Source organism: Nicotiana attenuata, unplaced genomic scaffold (assembly GCF_001879085.1).
Source record: "Nicotiana attenuata strain UT unplaced genomic scaffold, NIATTr2, whole genome shotgun sequence".
Taxonomy (NCBI): Eukaryota; Viridiplantae; Streptophyta; class Magnoliopsida; order Solanales; family Solanaceae; genus Nicotiana; species Nicotiana attenuata.
In genome coordinates, this window is record NW_017672869.1 from 133,602 (window position 1) to 146,396 (window position 12,795).

The 12,795-nt window shown below is 33.8% G+C and overlaps 1 protein-coding gene across 1 annotated transcript; it reads right to left on the minus strand.

Moving 5' to 3' along the window:
* Positions 1-11,272: 11,272 nt before the first annotated feature.
* LOC109214770 lies at positions 11,273-12,265 on the minus strand. The gene has a single exon (XM_019378718.1). It carries the CDS (start codon positions 12,045-12,047, stop codon positions 11,481-11,483), a length of 567 nt encoding a protein of 188 aa, XP_019234263.1. The 5' UTR covers positions 12,048-12,265; the 3' UTR covers positions 11,273-11,480.
* Positions 12,266-12,795: the final 530 nt, after the last annotated feature.

Genomic DNA, 12,795 nt, shown 5'->3' on the forward strand with positions numbered 1-12,795 from the left:
GGACTCCGTAGTGAAACACTTGTGCCAAGAAGCAGGCCCGGAGACACTCGTTCGAGTGAGCGTCGCCTGAAGTGGCCTCGCCTCTTCAGCAGGATCAGCCAAAACATCCTCCTCTTGAACATCAACTGAACCCGCGGGTAGACCTGATTTCAAGGAAAAGATAGAAGGGATCAATCTATTTCCTCACATAAAAAGTTTAAACAAGGTTAGTCTCAATTTCCATGATTTTTGGCCTTCCACCCATATTTGATGGACAGTTCTTTCTACGTACGGGTCATGGGCGTAGTGACGTCCAAGATCTTTTAGACCCACTGGACCAAGCCTTCAACCGTAGGCGGAACTCATCGAGTTGCTGAAACGAGCGTATAATGAAGGATCAATACAGATATGGAAGAATCCCTAATCAACTAAATATTAAACAAAAAACTTACGAGTGCGGTTCCACGCCTCCGGAAAGGATGAAGCCATTGCCGGAATGATGTCATTGGTAGCAACTGCAACAAACCGTTCCATCCACCCACGGTCTCTGTCATCATCCATGCTAGATAACAGGGCATGATGTCCGCGTTTGCTGAAATTTATCATTCCCCCACGGAAGATTTTGGGGGAATAAAGATTCATCACATGAGCTAAAGATAGCTCCTCTCCCATCTCTTGGCATAGGCCCCGAAGACAAGCAATCGTCCTCCACACAGAAGGATTTACTTATGCCAAAAAAATTTGGTAGCGGAGGCAGAACTCTGCAATGACGGAGTCAAGCTCTCCACTTAAGGAAAACACACCCAATGTAAAAAGATACGTGTAAAAGTATGTAAAACTCTCCTTGGGAAGGGTTACTCGCTCCGTTAGATCGGGAGCAACAATGTCCAAATTATGGCAGCAACAGTCTTCCTTCACAACATGAATACTGGAAGGACGAATGGAAGAAGGGTATCTGCCAACAGCCCATGTGCGAGGGAGAGCCGAAGGGAGTTTCTTTTCGAAGTTTTTTGTTGTAACACGACTTCTAGGAATGATAGAGTCCACCATTGGAGGAATAGCATCGTCAACTTTGCTCTTACCCTTTGAAGAGCTAACATTCTTTGAATAAGAAGCCACTAGGATGAAAGAAAAGCTTTTTTGGAGTTGCAGAAAAGATTAATTAATAGCAAGGAAGATATCAAGAAGTTTTGGAAAGTTATAGAGTATAAGGGGAGAAGATTGATGCGTATAAGTAAAAGTTATGGCGGCTAAATTCACGGCCATGATTACCTCGATAACTGGCAAAAGCTATGTTGAATCGTGGATGACGCATGTTCGGGACATTAAATGCGGAGGGACGTGCGTCTAATCAACCATCAAAGGCCTTCAGAAGAAATCATAGCAATTCCAGCCAAAAGAATATTTCTACCAACTTTCCGGTGACACAAAGTTATGTCACCAGAAAGCAGGGGGACTATCTGTATAGGGTGAAGTATTCAATGCTACATGGCCTCTCAAAAGAAGGACACGTGGAACCTAAGATGGAGGATAACCAGAACCGAAGGCAATTGTTCCATCTGTCACCGGAGAGAGTAACGCTTATAAGGATACAATAAATACTCTTCGCCCTGTAGCATTCAATGAAGAATATTCCACAGCATTAAGTGCGTTACCCGTTACAAGGAATTTGACATTTATGTTCACCGTGACATCTTCGTCAATGGCTGTCATAATTGACATTAAAGAAGGGCACAATCCTAGGACCTCCTTCCTTAGACGTAGCTATAAATAGTGAGCTCAGTTATCATTGTAAGGAAGAGGAATTTTCTGGAAACTGATACACTCTATCTAAAGCTTAATACAATTTTATCTTCTTGCTTTTTGATTTCATTGTTGTTGTACCCAGAAACCCTGCTCCCAGAACCACTGTTTCTGCTATTTTGTCTCCATCTCAAGGCTAAGTATTGCATATTTCTCCAATCATCTTATTATTTCAGGATCAAATTAATTCACTTGTCTAGAAACCACGTATAAATTCAACAAAGGCTGTCAAACGGGCCGGGTTGACCCGTTTCTGGACTGGCCCAGGCCGGTTGAAATCCGGACCGGTAGTTAGGGGGCTGGGTTGGCTGAGTTAGGGAGGTTGGTCCGTTCATCCTTCTAGATCCGGTTAACCGGACCGGTCAAACCCGGTCAACAAAAATTACTGTTGAACCAGTTAACCGGCCCAGACCTGTTTAACGTCTAGATTTCTGAAATTCTTTTTTTTAAAACATTTTATGACCATTGGCAACGGTCAGCTGCCTTTTGGCCGTTGCCCAACGGTTGGATTGCACAAATAGCCCTTTTTGGGCAATTTTTTTAGAAAATAACACTTTTCGTAATTACTAATTTAGTCCTTTGAAAAAATGTAAATGCACTCCTCTCTTCTTCATTTCTTCACTTATCTCTCATTTCTCAAACTCATATTCTCAATTATCACTCTCTCATTCTTCACCTAAAGTGAAATCAACTATTTGGATCTCATTTTTTTGGAATTTGATTTATCGTATTATTTATTATTTGAAGTTTGAACAATTGAACTTCAAACTTTGAACAATTGACGTTTCTTCGCGATAACATTGGAGTTGCGAAATCATCAAGTGTTCAATTTATTGCCGAATTCGGTGCACTCCCTCCAACTCTTTCTCTTATTTATTATTTTATTTGCATATTTAATATTTGCTAGTAGTTAAATTTTCACAATATGTTTAATGCTGCAAAAAGAGTTTGTTATAAGGTTACTAATCGGGGTAATCGGGGGAATAGAAAAAGAGTACTACTTCAACACCTAGTAGTAATTTAAATGACTCTACATATATTTCTGAAACATTACCTCATAATAATATAGACTATGAATAATTACAGGAAGATTTCGGTATAGAAGATAATGAATTAGAAATTGAAGATGAGATACCACTTACACCTAGTAGTGTTGGAGTTGGTAGCAGGGGTGGTGATCGTGGTGCTACTAGTAGACCACCTGTGGCCCCGACTACTAGTCGGAGACAAAGAAGTAAGGCTTGGAATTTTTTTGACAAAATAGTAGGTACTGATAGAGTTAAATGCAAATTTTGTAATGATGATTTTAAACATAAGACTGGAGGACAATTAGGGAGGACTGGGACACTTAGTAGACATATGAGAATTGAGCATCCTATAGAATAGGGCTCTAATTTAGATAAAAATTAAGCAACTCTAAACCCTACTACTGGAGGACTTATGAAATATGATAAAACGAAGGATCGTGAGGAGTTAGCAAAAATAATTACTTTGGGTTGTCTAACTTCTTCTTTTGCTTCTTCATTATATCTTATTATGTATATTCAAAGGATTTATAATCCTTTATTTAAAGGTATCCCTAGAAGTACTTGTAGATCCGATATCTTTAGACTTCATGGACAATATCAAACATACATCGTTATTTGTTTGACCACCTTACTTGTAGAGTTTCTCTAACTTCTGATATTGGCCATGTTGTTAATGGAAATGATTATTTGACAATTACATGTCATTGGACAGATGATAATTATTGTATGCAAAAAGTATTATCGCTTTTAAATATGATGAAGATCAGAGTCGTACTACTGTGTTTATAAGTACTACTATTTGCGAAGTTGTTGAATAATCTTAAGAAAAAAGTATTGTGTATGTCTTTTGATAATGCCGCGATTCCAATATTAAAACTACATTTGCAACCACCACTTGACGAAATTTTTCATGTTAGGTGTGCATGTCATGTCTGTACTTTAATTGTTAAAAGTGGCCTTGATTTATTTTCAACTGAGATTACTCATGTTAGAAGAGCAGTTGGTGTTATTCAAGGAAATAATAGACAATTTAGAATTAGGGAATTTAAGAATAAGTTTACCAAGCATAACCTTAAGCCCAGATTCATGCCAGACGAAATTGTTACTAGATGGAATTATACATACTTATTTTTAAATTGTTGCTACAAATATAGATTGCCAATAACTGAAGTTGCTAATGCGCATTGTATTGATCCAAACCATATGTTAACAACTATTACTTGGGAGGCCATTAATGATGTTGTTAAATTTTTACATAAATTTTATACATCTACTGTTGAGTTTTCTGGAGCATATTACCCTACTGTTACTATGGCTTTAGTACATATAGCTGAAATTTCTTTTCTACTCTCTGAATTTAAAAAGAAAGAAAAATATAAGGATGCTGTTGAAAAAATGCCAGCAAAATTCAAAAAATATTTCTTTGCAATTCCTTCGATTTACTTAGTTGGTGATGCTTTAAATCCTTCTATTAAGATGTCTGATTGGCACCAATTAATCAATACTTTGTATACTTATATGGAGATTTGACCAATTGATATATATATATATATATATATATATATATATATATATATATATATATNATTGTCACCAATTAATGAATGCTTTATATACTTATATGGAGATTGGACCAACTGAAACCCCAGATTTATATGTTTGTATGAACAAGCTAAATGATTATTTACAACAACTATATAATTATTATGCAAATATATTTGATGAGGCTGCTCTTAATGTAGGCAATATTAATCCCACTATGCATTGTGCCACTTCTACTACTATGGATGATGATGAAGGCCTTGATACTTTTAATATTTTTTCTACATTTTCTAACACTTAAATCAGTAGCAGGAACATTGATGAACTTCAATTCTACTTGCAAAAGCAAAAAGAGCCTCGCACAAAGAAATTTTCACCGTTGGGCGCATGAGAATGAAAAATAATTTCCTGTTCTTTCCGATATAGCTCGGGACGTGCTGAATGTGCCAATTTCAACATTGCATTTAGTCAAGCAAGACAACAACTTGGAGACACCCGTCACTCATTGGGAAGCAATGCTTTGGGTTTTAGTATGTTTCAGAGATTGGACTAGATCAGAACGAAGAAATCAAGGACGTGAAGATGTTGATAGACCAGAAGACGAGGAACTTGGAGATATACTAACACATGGTAACCCATCTGAATTTAACACTCCAGAAGATGGCCAAGAAGTTAATATTGATTATGAAGAACTTACTAAGGCAATGCAAAACCTTTGAATTTACTCTTTTTTCGTTAATTTACTTGTTGTTAAATGTAAACTTCAATTTGTAAGTTTGAATTTTGAAATAAAATAGCACTTGCAACTTATAAGTGCAATTTTTTTTCCATCTTCATTGTATTATATTATCTTAAATTCTTAATGAAATATACAAACTTTCAAATATAAAGATTTTAAAGCCTTTGCATCCTTTTATTCAAACACTCTTACGGTAATATATTGCTTTATATTAATATAAATTACGATAGTTATACAAAATACAAAAAAAAAAAATAACACTAACCCGGCCTAGCCCGGCCCCTTGGACCCGTAACCCTTACAGTTCATTTTTTAACTGGATGGACTCGGACCTGTTAGGCCCGATTTTCAATAACCCGTAACCGGCCCGGATTGGAAACCGGCCAGTTACCTTTTTTTCCAACCCGGACCGGCCCGGTCCACTCGTTAAACACCCATAAATTCAACTGTACCGTTTTACGGGTAAACAGTAGCAACTAGCAACAGGCACAATTGTAGCATTCTAGTGACAGGCTCTATTGAAACTATAACTTTCGACGTGGAATATAAATTTGTTTGTAAAAATTTATTAAAATTATAAAAATAGTAAATATTAACCTATAACTTTAAAAATACAATATGTTCAATTATAAAAAAAAACTTAAAAGTTGAACTTATAAAGTTTAAATTTGGAATACGTGAATAGCTTGTGGATCTCAACCCTTTAAGGTATTTCGTGAAGTCTATTATGTCCTTGTTTTAACCTTTTTTTATTTTGTATCGCACTGTTTACTGCAACCTAAAACATTATTGATTTAGCTTCTTCAAACAGATATTTAGCTAATAACCTCTCGTTCAGGTTTGAAACTAGTTAAGGTTATATGACTACAGAAAAGAAAAAGAAAAATGATTATATATATGACAGACATACCACCTCCACTATTTTCATATTTGTCGAACCCAAACAGAACTCTTATTAAAGAGTTTGTAGGCTAAACCCAACCAAAGCCCACTTTCCATTGGGCGTCATACAAGTCGTACTTTCAAAAGTTAGAAGAGCTAACTCTTACTAGAAAAATTGAACGTTAAATTGCAAAGTGTGAAACATTGGCTATGATGGGATAGTGAACTATCTGTTGCATCCATCAATGAAATATATGTTCTCATAGAAAAGAGAAAATGTGATTTTTAAGTACAACCTCAAATAAACAATTAAAGTCAAAATAAATGAATAAAAACCTCTTTATATCTTGATAGTAATAAAAGAAAAAGGAAACTGTATAGTGGGAAAATATGTGTAAATGGAACATACCAAAGAGAAAAAAGAAATTGAGGGGAAGGATTTGGTCTGTTTCATGGGAGAACGTGGAGAAGGTGCCATACACTCTTCTACTTTTATCCCACCAAGAAAACATACTAACTAAATTAATAAGAAAAAGAAAAAGTAAGGCATTTTTAGTAGTTAGAAGAATTCTTTTTTTTTTTTCGAAGTAGTTAGAAGAATTCAATGAAACTCAAAACAATTAAATTAGTCACTTATGCTTTTCCTTTCTGAATAAAGGTCAATTATCCATGTTTCGTTTTTTCTTCCAAGTTCATTGCCTGTGGCTGTGATATATTGGAGCTATACCTGGAACTACCTCAAGTTTTGTCTTCTCAAAAAGAATATTTCAAGTTATGATATGTAAATTACTCCTTAATTAGGAGTCCAATATATGGTGGAGTAGGTGAAGAATTCAAAATTCGTATTCTAAATTAAATAAGCCCCTCATCGTATAGTCATATTGCAGCTAAATATGTTGACAAGTATTTAAATATGCATCTTTTGGCACTTAATTTAGTTGTGTACCCTATCTTTTGATTTTTTGTTGTTTCAATACCTTAACCCTATAATCCTAATTCACTGTCTTTATGCATGCATCTCATTAACTTTTAGGTATTTTCCGACAAACTAACGAAAGAAGTACTATTAGAATTAATCAAGGGGGGAACAAAGGGGAATATTAGAAGGTAAAAGAAAAACAAAAGGAGCTGGAAGTTGAAGGAAGAAAATGCATTCCATATAATTCTATACATAAAATCATAAATTTCAGAAAGAAAAAAATCATACTTAAAAGAAGAATAAAGTTAGAATTTCTCGAGCCCGTTTATGAGCTGCCGCGTTTTATAAGTAGTACTGGTGACAAATTTATCTTTGTCCTAGTTGTATATTCTTTTATATTTTGATTTTCTTATAATTTGACAGAATATATAGATTGAACTATTTTAGAGGTTATGATTTATTAAATATCAAATGGACCAGAAAAGACCACATATATGTTCGAAAATAAATCCATTACAAAACCACCATTAGCAAAAGGTATAGAGACAGAGTACCGACTTCCTCCACATATGCAGCAGGTAGAGGCTCTGATTTAATTTCCTATTATTAAATTATCTTGTTGCCCCTTGTTCTTATTCATTTTGTACTTTTCTCTATATGAAGTATAGAAAAGGAGAAAATTAGATAAGACATAAGACTTTAGAGCCGAAAAAAAGAAGAGAAGAATGTGGAAGTTGATACTTTGACCCATGATACTTGTCGTAGTGGAACTATATATGATTTATATATTGTGATTTTCTTCTACTTTTTGCTTTTTCACTGGGCGTTCGATACTTGTCTTGGGAGCTAAACTAATCCATACTGTACGCATTAAAATCTCAATATGAGGTAAAGTTTTCCCTAGCTACCAAAGACGCCTCTATTTCTAGGGATTCAACGGGAAACCTCTGATTAAAGATTGAGGGGTACTTACCACCCACCACAACCTTTAGTGATATATGTAATTAAGATTTTCATTGTTATAATACTATTTTCCAACAAAAAAAAATATGGCTTTTTCAAGAGATTTCGTCATATATTTCTTCATATTCTACTTTGACGAGTTGACCATATCCAATTGGAGAGCATTACATAGATATCCTTCTTTTTGCCGGAGGGATTCTCATAAACTATGAACATGGAAAATTTACGAGTTTTAGATCAAAAGGTCTCTTCACATAGCTACATAAAATGAATGTATTTCTTGTTGAACTCGAGCCACTTCATAAAATAAAAAAATTGATAAGAAAAATTAAAAAATGATAGTAACAATTTTCATTGTTCGAGAAAGATCACACAATGAACGAACTTATAGTTTGAATCACGATACACGTAGTTATTGTCATTTACCCCTTGCTCATTATATATCAACTAATCACCATTCAATATTAACGTAGTCGGTGTCAATAATAAGAATTATCTACACTTATCTACTATTTTCACGGATCATTTAAGTTATGTAACTTTTTTATTTTATCCAGATATGAAACCAACACTCTTGAATTTTTTGTTGGCGGGTTCCAAACCTTTAAAATAGGAAAACCTGAAAACTGGATGGGAATTGACAAAATTCGGTATTCTGATATTCTTTCTTCCCTCACAAGATATCTAATCAATGAATCCAATGGATTAAATTCCAAATAATTATCATGCCAGCTTTTTGCTGGCCCCCAATTTAGTGGAAGAGAGTTTCAGAAACTGAAATGAATCCGAATATATGGGGATCACCAACCATTTTCATAACCACCCCCAAAGAACAATAATTAAGTGAATAAAGAGTTCAATTAAATTGTGATATAGAAAGCATTTATACAATTAATCACTTACAGTCAGACATCTCTATAACAATATCCCTATATAACAACACTTCACTATTAAAGCCAAGCTTTTTCGGAACCAATTTTTATGTTATGTTATAATATATGTTCTCTATAACAGCACTTGGCTATAAATCCAAAAATATTCAGAACAAACGAGGCTGTTATAGAGATGTCTGACTGTATAAGTTAAATTCATGTAAATTTTATGATAACACCGTTGAGTTTCACATCAGGTGGAAACTAACTGATGGGTGTAAACTTGTATGATCTTAGATGATCGTTACCTCATGAGCTAGTTTTTGAAGTTAAGTTAGATTTAACGTCCATTTTATTATCAAACGCTAATTATTGACCTATTAAAATGATAACTAATATGCTATACAAGCTAAATTCAGTGATACTGCAAATAATCATTACGTCAATATATATAATAAGAATGAATGAATCTGACCCTGCAGGAAATGAAAGGGTCTAAGCATTGGTAAGGAAGCTTTTTAAGGATGCCAGCTATTGGCATAAAAGATTTAATTATAGTCTCATCACTTAGTTTTCCACTTAGGCATAATGCAATTCTAAAAGTGCATTATTCTATCATTCTATGCTTGGGCAAAAGCAGTGTGGGAACCAATGTTTTAAAAGGCGGGGGCGTGAGGCGAGACGTTTTACTTCTGACGAGGCGAGGCGTAAGCCCTGAGAAATGGGGCGTAAGTCCCACAGATCTTTAAATTTTACTAATTTCAAGAATTTTAGGATAGCGTAAAATGAAAATTAATTATAAAAATTACATTAAAATCATAAATTATAACAAATAATATATTTAAAATATTAATAAATTATAATTCAACTATCAATAATACGAAAAGTATGACATATATCATAATGTGCAAATAGTTGCAATGTCGTTACAACTCAAGCATCAAAAGTAATTTATTCGATACGAATCTTATATGTATCTCTTAAGGAGTAATGAATTTTGAAAGAATTTCGATATTATAATTTGATATTTTTATTAAAACACTCCTTTTATTTAATATGCTTTCTATTTGAAAGAGAATTTATATAAAAATATAATTCACAATTTAAATGTGATTCTCAAGCATCATTCATTTTTAAGTTTCAACAAGTTCATAAAGTGACACATAATTCACCATACAATACCATGATAACTAATTATTTGTAAATAGTTACTAGCTAATATTGAGATATTAAATTAATAAATATTGTATCTCGTAAACGCGAAAAGAAAAATAATTATAAAAAAATTATGAACTACTCCATTATATAGTAAAGACATAACAAAAGTTAATAAATAAATACTTTTTAAATGAAAGATTTATTTAAAATTAACTATCATAGCAGTCTTAGTAGATAACGTGCAACAATTTTTATTTTAATTATGACAATACTCTCAACTTAATAATTTATACTTAGGAAAAAAGTAATTTTGAGTAGTCAACGATTTATTAAGAAAATTAAAGATTTACAAGGTTAATNTGAGGATAGGATTTACAAGGTTAGTTACATACAATTGCATAAAGTTCTATTAGGCGAGCCCAGTACGCTGGGCGTTGGGCGTGTTCGGGGCATAAGCCCCAATAGTCGAGGCGTAAGTCTCATGGAACTAAGCCCCACACATAAGCCCAGGGGCGTTTTACGAGTGCTCCGCCCCAGGGCGAACCCCGGGCGAGTCCCAATTCTGCCTTTTAAAACAGAGGTGGGAACAATTGTTTCGTCAAACTTAACTTAAAGTACCCTCTGATTATCTTAATATATATAGTTTATTGTCAAACATTCGTATAAAGAATAGAAAGTATATTTTTTAGAGGGAAAAGTTCATGATAGTCTAGCTCATAATCTAGTTGTTAATAGGCTTTTGGACCATATGCAAATCTTCGTCTCAAGCAATGATCCAAAAAAGAATCCCTTTCTCTTTTAGTTTCAAATTGCAAATCAATATTTAGTCCCACATGAGTCATGATTTTCTTTCTTTTAACTACTTTAATTAGATCTAATGATGCGCTGATCCTCAAAATTAAATTTCATAACATGGCCTACTATGTTGTAATTTAAATAAATATTTAATTGGATGGTGAATAATTTAGTCACGAAGCGGCTTGTGCCTTTTGTATAATTAAGGTGGGCGATATTCTTAATTTAAAAATGCATATTAGAAATCTTCTTTCTTAATTGCATAAATTAGTATAATTAAGTTTTTTTTTCTGATAAAAATTATAATATAAATTACTCTGCAAATAAAAATATAAAAAAAATTAGTAATGCCAACCGTATCATAATTTTTTAGAAGAAATTGACTCGGACATTTAACATGAGCTTAATTTGCGTCAATGCCGACACATGAGGGGAACCAAAACCAGTAAACAAGCAGAACGATAGAGCTGATGTTAATGTGTTCTTAAAAGAAACGAAATTCCAAATAAAGCCATAAGCATTAACATTGCGGCACAAATTACACCTTAGGACAAATCTAGTTTGCTCTGATCACCGTAGATTTTCTAATATAACAGGTAGTAAATGATTTAATACGAAATTCAAACAATAATACAAATTTTTGGGGGGATATTATTGTTTTCTTTCTTCTATGCTTATTTACAAAAAAAAAAAAAAAAAAAAAAAAAAGGTTCCAACTTTCCTTGAGAAACCGTAGTGAAGAAAATTCCTGAAAATAAATATCAAGGAAAAATAGTAGTAGTAATAACCTTGCAATTAATTTAAGGTTGATCACTTGAACTCTCAGAAATGCTCTCTAAGTGAGGTCTCCATACACCAACTCTTCCTCTTCTTCTATCTCTTTGTGTTGAGACTTTCTCCGACAAAATTTCACTCAAATATTGATCATTAGAAACCATCAAATTATTGCTATTACTACCATTACTATTACCATTCATATTACTACCATTATTTCCGCCAATATTCCCATGATCATGAGCTTGTGGTAATGAAGGTCTTGTCTTCTTGTTCTTTGTTGTAGTTGATGATCTTGAACGAGTTTTGTCAGTTGAAGAAGCTGGGATTGGCATAAGAAAATAAATCTTGCCACGTTGAAGTTCAGCATCAGGAGGAAGTACAACGATCTTGGGACAAATTACTCCTTCTGAGGAATAAGATGTTGATGGCTTCTTTAGTACATGTTTAGGGTAAAGCTTCATAATCTCAGCTGCTTTTACATGAGTTTCACTTATCTCTTCAACTTTGCCATTAGCATGAACTATTCTAATCACATCAAGTGCCCCACACGGTAGTATGCAAGATATGCAGCATCTTATTGCGTTTTTCATTGCTCTTGCTCTCTCACTTTGGGTTTTCCAAAAGAAGAAGAAGAAGAAAGAAAGAAGAGAAGAAGGGGGAGATATATAGAGGGAGAGATGAGTAAAAAGAAAAGAGAAAGAGAAGTATTCTCTTTTCTTTTGTTTATGCCAATGAAAGTAGCAAAAGAAGAAGTGAAGAGGGGAAGGGATATAAGATATTGGTATCAATATCAATCAACTTGGTATAGTTTTTGTTACTAGAAATGATAGAGTTTATTATATGCTTTTGGGGCTTACTTTCTTTTTTTTTTTTTTTCCTTCACTTTTTGTGGATACTTTTTCTTTTTCCTCTTTTGCTTATTTTTTTAAAAATTTAAAATACTTGTTTGGGGGAGTTGAATTCTATGGCATGAATAATTGCACCTCATATTTGTACTTTGGTTTTTGGATCCATCATTCAGGGCCCGTTGCCATTCAATTCCATTCCCCCATAGCCCTTAATTTGATGAGTTCAATAATAGGAGTTTGGCTGTGTATGTATGAAAGCTTAGGGTCTTGGATGACCCCCATGTTTGTTCATGATTGGAATTGCCAAGTCAGCACAAGTGGGGGCCAACATTTGCTTGAAGCTCAGACACGTGTCAGGATCAGAATTTGACACCTGTCAACATTTGGTTGAATTCTCCTGGTTTTAGAGAGTAGGTGAAGAGGCTAGTTAATGTAGGGTCCTTGTTCAAGATAGAGCCAAGGAGAATGTGAGAAGAGAATAGTGTTTTAG